This window comes from Boleophthalmus pectinirostris, unplaced genomic scaffold (assembly GCF_026225935.1).
Source record: "Boleophthalmus pectinirostris isolate CB_2022bp ecotype Guang Dong unplaced genomic scaffold, ASM2622593v1 HiC_scaffold_1, whole genome shotgun sequence".
In the NCBI taxonomy this organism is placed as follows: Eukaryota; Metazoa; Chordata; class Actinopteri; order Gobiiformes; family Gobiidae; genus Boleophthalmus; species Boleophthalmus pectinirostris.
The window spans coordinates 20,044,520-20,054,913 of NW_026570970.1; the positions used below are offsets into that span (position 1 = coordinate 20,044,520).

The following is a 10,394-nucleotide window of genomic DNA, read 5'->3' on the forward strand; positions in this document are numbered from 1 at the left end:
AAAACAATTAAGTTTGGACTAAACTATTCTCTTCTGAGAACTCAAAACTTACCAGCTTGGACTAATCTGTCCTTTGCTTTCCGTGGGTGTGGTTTTACTGCCAACCACTGGGAGTGACCCTACAGTAGGTGTCTGTGTCCAACTGTGTACTCGGAGCATGTGGTAAGAGAGGCTGCATCTCGTCCCACCCTGCTGCATAGACTCAAGTATACATAGTTACTTCTCCATTCCTCACTGTGCTGCACTGTAAGTTTGACCAAACAAATAAATGTGTAATTAGAACAGACTGTACGTTCAGACAGACACTTGGACAACATGGGTGGGGTGGTCCTGGGAGATGGGCGTTTTAAACCTCTGGCTCCCAAAGAGAGCACAGGAAAGGAGGACAGGAAAAACAAGACTTTCATAAGAGGGTGTGGATGGATAGTGAAGGCGTGTTGCACTTGCACAAACACATGAAAGATACAGCCCAATATCTGCTCTGCCCAGAACCAAAGGCACCCAGCACAAAGGAAGTCAAGTGGATGAATGTTAAACACTGGGTGTGGTGGACACAGTGACTTTTAATTAGATAGCAACCACAAGACAAACACAGCATCTAACAATTTATGCAAATGGTGGCACCTAATGCACCCTATAACCTCCTACAAATCCAAATATAATTGTTTTAATGTTCTTTCAACACACAATGTTATTCAGTTCAGTCAATTCTCCAGTGATTCATCTTCCTCATTACATCCTTTGTTGACAATTAAGTTTGGCAGTGGTTCACATATTTCTATTCAGCAAAGACAACACAATGGACAGTCTATGACATTTTTACAGGATTGGTACAACAATTGTTATCAACATAATATAGTTACAATTACTTTCTTTTATCAAAATGAAAAAAGAAACATTGACCAACTTGACCATTGTATAGGCTAAAGGTGCTCAGCCATGCCACCTGATTAAGCAGAGAAGTGTGGCAGTTTATATGAAACTATTGCTATTTTAAAGTAGCTTTTTTGCAACAAATGCAGTTTAAATTGTGAACAATTATGGTGATGTTGTATGGATTTCTTGGTTGACAAAAAAACACCTAAATTTCAAATGTCCCAGCAGGGACAGGTATGTTTTGAGGGGAAACAAAATTGTCACTCAAAAAATGCCAATTTAGCAAAAAACCCTCAAAGATTGAATTTACCTTGTATGACACCATAAAACCCTGTGCAGTGATGCGCGCCATTCACGTTGAAGCTTTCATTATAGCTACAAAAACCCACTTGAACACACACATACTTGGCCAAACATGCACATGGGCGCACTCAGGTTGGGCACCCTGCTTTTCACCGCTGTCTCCCTGTCTCCGCCAGCAGCAGGTTGCTATGGAAACAGGGCTTGACTGGAAACAACAGGAGAGAGAAAGAAAGAAATCCGGTGCTCTGCCCACCTCTTCAGCACTCCTCCTTTGTGTCCCTCTCTCAAAATACCCCCTCCGACACACGATGCATTTCTGACTAATTACAGGTTTCTGAAGGGTAGGCGAGCCAGTGACCACTCTGCACTTCTTCGACTACATCAACAGTTAGAAGCCTTTTAAAGCCACCTCCGGCAGTGTTACAGCGTCACTTGTGCATGCCCCCCAGTAATAGCACAGTGCCTGCTCCTATACCACCAGCCCCTTATTATGGCCCATTATGAGCACAATTTCAACTGAAAGGCCAGTGGAGGACGGTGTCATGCCAGGTATACTGTAGCTTTGAAACTCCACAAGATGCTTAGCTGTGCTAACTTGAAAATCAGGACAAAGCACTTAAACTGCTTTATATTGTCATGGTTTTTGGATTAATAAATGTACTTTGGCAATTTGAATAATGACCACTGGAGACACCAGTAGATGTGACATTTAGACAGCAAAAGTGCGAAGGTGTGTTACTGTTATCTGTTATCTGAAAAAGTATTGTTATAAGCTACTGTGTTCCTCCCCACACACTGTATGTAACAGGTAGAGATTAGGGATGAATAGTCTCAGTCAGTATATAATGCAACTTCGACTCCACATCTAACTTCATTGTTGTTTCCAGCAAATTTCAAATTGTGAATTAACCAAAGAATGCAATAAATATTATAATAACTATACTTTAATAAACATGAAGAAAAACATTCAATTCATAATGAGCAAATAGTTTATTAAGAATGACTCAAACATTAATTCTTAATAAACAATATGTTCACTATGAATTAAGTCTTGTGTTCCTACTTTATTAAGACTAATTAAGCATATTTTAAATAGTGTTGCCAAAGAATGTTCATGAATAATAAAAAAGGCTAATGTAACATGGGTACAAGTGCTTTAAATACAGTGATACCAAAATAAAGAAAACAATGAGAATGTGATATAATTCACAAACCCATATATATTCTAAACATTATTGCAATAAGATTCCAACAGAGAATTTAATTTTTCCTGCCAGCTGCACAAAGACAGTAAAATGTACAAACAACCCTGCACCCTCTGCTTATCAGAGGGGCAGAGCCTGATAAGAATACAGTGTGTGTAGATGTGGGACTGACTTATTTGCATTCTCCTCTCTTACTGTGACTGCTGGCTACTGTGTCACGCTCCACTGCCCTGTCCATAAATGAAGATTTAGTTTAGATTGACAGCTCCTGACTGAAAATCTCTGCACTGAGGCCTTGTCATGCACAGTGCTAGGACTGTATCTAAATATTATCTTTTGAGTCACTTGAGTATTTGGTCCTGGGTGCTAACCCAGGACCAAATACTCAAGTGACTCAAAAGATAATATTTTGTATTTGTTTAAACAATGATTAATAAAATCTAAGACAGACATTCATATCTTAATAATGCATTTTATCTTTATGGCGATTTTTTTTGGGGCGCTCAAAGATCCTTAACATTGCATTATTCATGACTTGAGACCACCACCAATCAACCACACACACAGCATTCGTACTAGGCGAGGTGGGTGAAGTGTCTTGCCTAAGGACACAACAGCAGTATGGACTAGAGTCACTGCTGCTCTACTGCAACACCAGGTATTCCCATAGGTCTCCCATCTCACTACGAATAACCAGGCCCAACCCCAGCTTCAGATGAGTTCAGATGAGGCATTTCCAAGGTGGCGTAGTTGTAATATCTGTTGTACTTTGTTGTTGTTTCTTCTCAGGACACTCAGATCTCAATGGTCTATCTCCACGGCACATCAAGAGTGACAGTGAAGATGATGACCTGCCAAACGTGACCTTGGACAGTGTTAATGAGACAGGCTCCACTGCTCTGTCTATTGCCCGTGCAGTGCAAGAGTGAGTATCCTAATTTATTTTATATACATGTCTGGGCTGCATGGTGACATAGAGGTTAGCACTCATATCCTCACAGCTAGGGTTCAACTCCTGAGCAGCATGGGGCATTTCTGTGTGGAGTTTGCATGTTTACCCTGTCTTTGGGTAGGTTTCGTGTGGGTGCTCCAATTCCCCCACCACTTTTTGCATTTTGTGGTACATGTTTTATATTGTATACTGTAAATTATTAAAACTATATTCAGCTAAATTAAACTACACTGAAACTCATCATTTATTAAGCAAATATTTCATGGACATGCTATTAGGGATGCAACTTTATTTCTGCAAAAAAAATAACTGGGGCCAGTCTAATGCTAGTGAACATGGGAACTTGCTACATAGAAACAATAATGCGCCAAAACAATAAGAAAAGTTAAAGAATGTAAAATGTATGATACATTTATTTCAGTTTGAACTGTTTATCCCTTTGGCACTTTAGCTTAGGCATGTTGGATAGATCTAGTTTTATGAAGACGTGCACATTATTTTTGGGTGTTGCTGCGTGGGCTTCATACGCATATGGCTCTAGCGTACTAAACAGTCCTTGGGAAATTCATCCAGCTTTGTGGTATATTGAAGACTTGCTATACTTCTCTGTAGTAGTGTGTGATTTGTATAGAACAATTATTAGTCCTTTTCCCACATAGCCTATGAAGTTTCTGATTATATACTCTATTGTGGTAGATCTCTAAAACACAGTGCAGGAGGTTGTGTGGTATATGCTGTTGTTTGGAGACAAACGCACACCATTCAAAGTGTGGATTCATTGCGGGTTATTAAAAGGGACAGCTGTACCCCAGAGTGCCACACGTGGGCGCCGGGTGGTCAGAGGAGAACAGAGGTTGGCAGAGCCCAACCTTTCAGTGCCCAGGCCTTCACTATGGAGATAAATCACCAGGCAGCCTGAGCGCAGAGCTGTGCCAGGGCCTGCCCACTCTGTCTCACTGTGCAAAGTGCAGACTGCGCTTTGTGGAAATTCTAGCCGGCTTTGTGCATGAAAAAGTATGGGTGCTTTTCAGAAATCCTATGTGCTTGTGCATATACTGTAAGCATGCTGAGTGGTTTAAGAAGGAGGTCAGCCTTTGTTAAGAAAAGTGTAAACCAACATTTTTGTGTAGACATGTCTAATAATGGACTTTAGCTCCCTAGTAATTGACAATATTTTGAGGACTTTTTGGCCATTCAAAAAGTAGAATATTTAGTTTTGCATTATTAATTGCTATGGAAATGGTCCTGTTTTGTTTTCCCTATGAAACCCATGGATAGTTGCATAATGGGGACACTACAACAAGACATGCTGAGTAGGAAAACACAAACACAAGTATGAACACTGAAGCATATGGATGTTTATGTCTGAATAAAAAAAATATGTCATGGAGATTTTGAAAGCAACCAACCAAGAAAATACCAAACGCACTTCACTGTTGTTATACCTATTTTACATATTGTTCTAACTTTTTCCCAAGTGGTGGGTGTCTACATGCTATAGTCTTGTTTTATAGCTTTAATTTAGAGGCAGATGCTTTTATGTAATTGGGTAGTGAGGGAGTAGAGGACATCAGGGCGGAGGATGGGAGTGCCTGCAGCCTCTATTCCAGGTATCCACGTATAAATAAAGAGGTGAGGAGGAGAGATAGGAGGGAAGGGGTTTGTGTCATGCGCTTCTTGGGCAGCCTCTTCCATATTCATGTGTTTCCCTGGGGACCGCTGCATGGGCTTTTGTGGGAGAGCATGAGTGAAAACCACAGAGAATGAGCACAGAGGAGAAGATGTGTGTTTGTGTGTGTGTGTGTGTGTGTGTGTAGTTTGGGGGCAGAGGCTGCTGTTGGTAGACAAGTCTGGCTCTTCCCCAAAGACCAGAGGCGACCAGAGAGCAGAGCAGGTGAGGGAGGAGAGGTGAGGTGAGGCGAGGGGAATCAAGACAGGTACAGGAATGCCCATAGGCTCCCTGTCCAATAGGATACACACAGGAACAAAACAAGCTTCCTGTTTTCATCACAAAGCTGCTGTCACGTTTGGTTGTTTAGTAGAAATGATGTGAACTGACATACTTGATACTGAAAATGTTATAGAGCTGGAGCAGGGCCAAATGTTTGATCTAGAGTTAAAACCCAGATACTAATCAGTACTGATACTATACTGATCAAAAATGCGTAGTAGTAATATAAAAATAATTTCTACTATTGAATTTCAGTACCTTAAACATTAGACATACTGTGCATTTTTTGTGGTATTTACTACTAAACCAAAACATAATATGTAGATCGCTATTGCACATTTTTGAATAATTCATTGTAAACTGCAATACTAATCTTAAATGGCGTAATAATAGAAATACAAGTCCACTGACATACTGTTCAGAACTGCAGAGCTGAAAGCCCTTGCTTCTTTATAGTGTTTCACTGTAACAAGCAATGGATTTTCATTTTTGTATTTTTGTTGTTGAAAAATGGCTACGTGACATTTTTAAACCTTACTTGTATGACGCAGTGTCTGCATTGTTTAAATAATTGCAAGTAAATACACAGAAGCAGGTGGCGATAGGGGGTAGGTGAAAACAGAAATTTCCTGAACACTCAAGCAGGACTCATGCAGGACAGTACAGGATTACTCAAACATGCATGAATGCATGAGTAAGCTATTGATAAAAGAACACTGTTAAAAATGATTAAAATCTCAAAAAGGTTGATTTCACATATGTCCTCTTTAAAGGGCCCATATTACGCTATTATCTGATCTATGTTATAATGTTTCCTCATCACAAACATACCTGGAGTTGCATTTTGTTTCATTCACATGTTTAACATGCAAACCTGTATATTAAGGCCAAGTACTTCACTCAAATGGAAAACACACTGTTCCACCTTGTGATGTCATCTGGTAATACAGGAAGTGCTCACAAGAGTCATTTTTTTGTAATATGGAACCTTTAACAACCCAAATATCTGTCTTTATCTAAGACACTTGGATTTCAAGATTTGGGATTCTTTTTCTAAGCATAGTCACAATGACGTGAACTAGTGTGACCTGTGACACATCTGAGGCTGGTGTGACTGCAGCCATAGAGTGAAGAGGAGAGGTAAAAGTGAGAAATCCAATAGGCCTAAAGGAGGATGTGCTCTTACATTGATCTTAGCTGTGTTCGTGTCTCGGGTCTGCACTCAAACAGACAGGGATTGTGTGATGCTGCCGTGACTCTGGGTTCAAGCAAGATTTTGCCTGCAGCAGCTTTACAAGAGGAACAAAAGCATATGGAGCTGTGAAACTACACATGTGAACATATAACAAGTCTATAGTGACAACTAGATGTGAGAGGTACAGATACTGCGTAAAACATCTGAGCAGAGTCAGAAAAGGAAAGAAAGGAGGAAGAAGAAGGAAGGACGAAAGGAAAGAAAGGATTACGGTACTATTTTTATTTTTAGATATTGATTAAAGTTTTTATGAATTTAATGAAACCTAAATAACTAACAATAATAAAATATAAATCAAATGCAAAAAAAACTGTTAAAATGCAATAGTATTTTATGTTGAAGTTTTTGCTTCAAACTGTTGAAACAGAAGAAAATGGTCCCATTTTTTTCAGTCACAACCCGCCGAGATTATTACCTTTTTAACTATCTCAAATATTTCTCAATTAAAAAGTGCTATTTTCAATTACTAAGTCTACCCCCGACTATTGCTTCTTAGAACTACTTTAGGCAATATCCAATCAAATCAAACTTTATTTTTAAAGGCTTTTTTTTTTATATACGAAAACGTAACACAAAATGCATTACAGTCAAGTATATTCAGTCTTTTAAAAGCTCTTATAACCAGACCATCTTAAATGATATTCCAATCACGTAGTATCTTCACAGTTTGTATGTAAACATCCTCTTCATCTGAGCGTGAGGTTTGCACTGTAAATCCCTACTTGTTTTCTTCACTCCCCCAGAAACACATTAGGAAGGGCTCAATTTCAAATGTTAGTGTTAAGATTATTGTGAGAAGAAACATAATAATTTTATGATTATTTATGATAACTGACACCATAGCCAAACAACAGTAAAATTCACTTTGATTCACAATGTCTAATAGATCATCATTTCTTTACTATGTGACAAACTATGAAATCAAACTTTCTGAACAACAAAATGTATGTAACCTGAACAGCCAGATATGAATTAAACAGATAAAAAGTAAACCGACATTGAATCTGTTCAAGTGTAGCATGAATTTAAGTAACTTATTTTTGGTTCTGAAATTCTCATGATTAACCAAATCATCCTGACTTTCCTTTTCCACACACGCACGCACACACGCACACACGCACACACCCTACTACTATGACGCCACTTCACCCGGACAGATTAGCCCAATAAACTCGCTGCGTTCCTTTAGCATTATGAAAGCCTGTCTTAGGTTAAATATTCGGCTTTTGACATCATGTAACACTGTGGGCCCTAGTGTGTATGGACAGAGAGAAGGAGAGAGAGAGTGACAAAGACGAAGAGAGACAAAGAAGAGAGAGAGAGAAAGAGAGAGAAGAATTAGAGGGGAGATTGAGTGCAAGTCATATCTAACCCATGTGCTCATTTCCTGCAGAGGCTCACATTGGCACGTGGCCAAAAGCAACAGGTGATTTGTTTGGATTTGAGCTAGTGACTCTTTACGTTGCTTTGGGTGTTTTTGTTTAGATTGTCCCTATTACCGATGGTTTGACAAATCACGTTACTTTGAAAAGATATAGAAAGACAGAAAATTCGTCCATGGTAGGCTGTACATCTGAAAAAGTTGACAATCCCATGTTTAAAGTTGCATCTTCTAGTATTCTCTTTCTTCACGGTATTTGACATTTCATAATTGATTAAGTATATTGTTTTTATACGGTCAAAAGTGTATTATTGGCTGCCATAGCATTGCATTACGTAGTATTGAGAAGTCTCCACCCTTTTAACAAACAGAGCGCTTCTTGTCCTTTTACCAGAAGTGGACCAGTCATGTGTTTATTTCTGTTAGAGAAGCAGAGATGGACTTTAGAGATTCTTCATGCCTGCGTTCATCTCATTTTTTTTTTTTTTGAAAATCTTTCTGAATGTCTTTGTTGAAGTACACAAATAAATCCAGTACAGATCTGACAGTGGATGACAAATGGCACTATTAACAACAATATTGACAATACAAAGCAGAGGAAATGTCATGCCAAATGTATTGATGACACAAATCTCAGTAATCATTAACGTAATCAATCAGCATTAGGAAATAAAACAGTCTGAGGTATTGATTAGTGAGAGTGAAGGCAGTACAAGACCAGCTAGGGACGCTCATCTGGCCATTGTGGTGGTGATGTAGTACTACACTGCCACCTGCTGGACAGAATAATATCACAACAATTTTAGTTAATAGTCTTCAGTGTGCAGTCCCTTCTACAATAAGTTATATACACAAATACAACTTTTACATAGTTTTGAAAGTTGTTTTAGAGTGCTAGTTGATTTATTTATATTTTTGCTTTTTAATTGCAGATTTCTCCACCTGTCTGCCTCCATAGAGATATTATTGTTCTACATATTGTTCCACAGTTAGTAGGAATGTAACAATAACGGAAATATCATGATATTGTATCGTCAAAGTTCTCACAATAATACCATGGACCATCACAATATCGAATCACAAGTCTCTTTGTTTAAATGAAGAGCTATGGTGCAGCAACAGCTAAAAAAACACTACAAAGACCATGATCCTTTGCTCCATTTTAGTGCAGACTACAAGAAGAAATAACAGTTCTAAGCACTTTTAAGTCTTAGTTCTTTGGATTAAGTCTTTTCAAGGCATTTTAAGAGGAAAAAGTCAAATATTCACAGTTTTAGCTGCAATAAAAATCGTACAGAGATTTGAATATCGTTAGATCTCTAATTGTGAGCCTCCCCTCTGTATCTCGAGCCTTCCCACGATATTGCAATAAATATCTTACCGTGAGGTTCATATCATGACATATCGTATCGTAAGACTTAGATATCGTTACACCCCTAATACTTAGGGATGCACTGATACTGATACTGGTATTGAATATCGCTGCAGTTCCAAGAAATTTAGCTGGACTGGATATTGATTCCATGATATCGGTTAAGCCAACATCCTGGCTGGGCCTTTAATTGGATGTAATGAGAGTATTAACTAACTGATGGAGGCCCAGGACATTTCATAATTAACTTTTATTCATACAAAGCTGTTCTGTAGTTACTTGCACGATAAATAAGAGTTACATAACATAACTGGATAAATTTTGCAATAGCGAATGTGCATAGATATGTAAAGCCATAGTATTGTAAATGAACATTAAACAAAATCTATCTTGCATTTATTCAGCTAGTAAACATGATTTTTTTTACTGTGAGTGCAGTCTCTTTCCACAGAGCTGACCCCCACCTGCTTATCGGCTTATGGAGTTTAATGCCATATTGTGAAACATTCAAGATAAAGCAATGACATTCAGGGAAACATGCAGATCCTCCATCAAAAAAGATACATTGTGCACTTTTCCAATGTGGTTTTTAACTACATATGGCAAATAAACTAACCTAATCTAACCTTTAAATATTTGAAAAGAGTTTTAAACATTTACCCCCGTTTGTTTTCTTGGTTTTACAGTTCCATGTCGCCGTTCAGTATTGACAGCATACGTCGCCCTCGGAGATCAGAGTCTCCGGATTCCAAAAAGCGGAGGATTCACAGATGTGACTTTGATGGTTGCAATAAAGTGTACACAAAAAGCTCTCATCTAAAAGCCCACAGGAGGACACATACAGGTGAGCCAGACAATGCCGTGGGTTACATTCAGATCTTCACATACACTCTATTGAACTATTCAGTTATTAAAAATTCTTCTTTTTTTTTTTTTATTTAACAGCTGCAACAAAGCATCTGATGTGCCCACTTTTATTTCCGTAAAATATGGCATTTATAGGTTAAAAACAAAATCTCTTTTGTTTTTACCTATAAATATCCCACCTCAAATTGAACTTATTGACCCATATTACAATATTTTCTGATCTATGTTATAA

The 10,394-nt window shown here is 38.4% G+C and overlaps 1 protein-coding gene across 4 annotated transcripts in view; it reads left to right on the forward strand.

Moving 5' to 3' along the window:
* The window catches only part of klf12b (Kruppel-like factor 12b), a 34,304-nt gene that overhangs the window by 19,282 nt on the left and 4,628 nt on the right, over positions 1 to 10,394 (forward strand). For all 4 annotated transcript variants that reach the window (XR_008631552.1, XM_020936298.2, XM_055148594.1 and 1 more), the window contains 2 exons: positions 3,174 to 3,309; positions 9,982 to 10,139. Coding sequence is in view for 3 of the 4 variants with exons in the window: in XM_020936298.2 (XP_020791957.1) it covers positions 3,174 to 3,309; positions 9,982 to 10,139 (294 nt within the window). In the remaining variant the exon portion in view is untranslated. The remainder of the gene's footprint in view (positions 1 to 3,173; positions 3,310 to 9,981; positions 10,140 to 10,394) is intronic.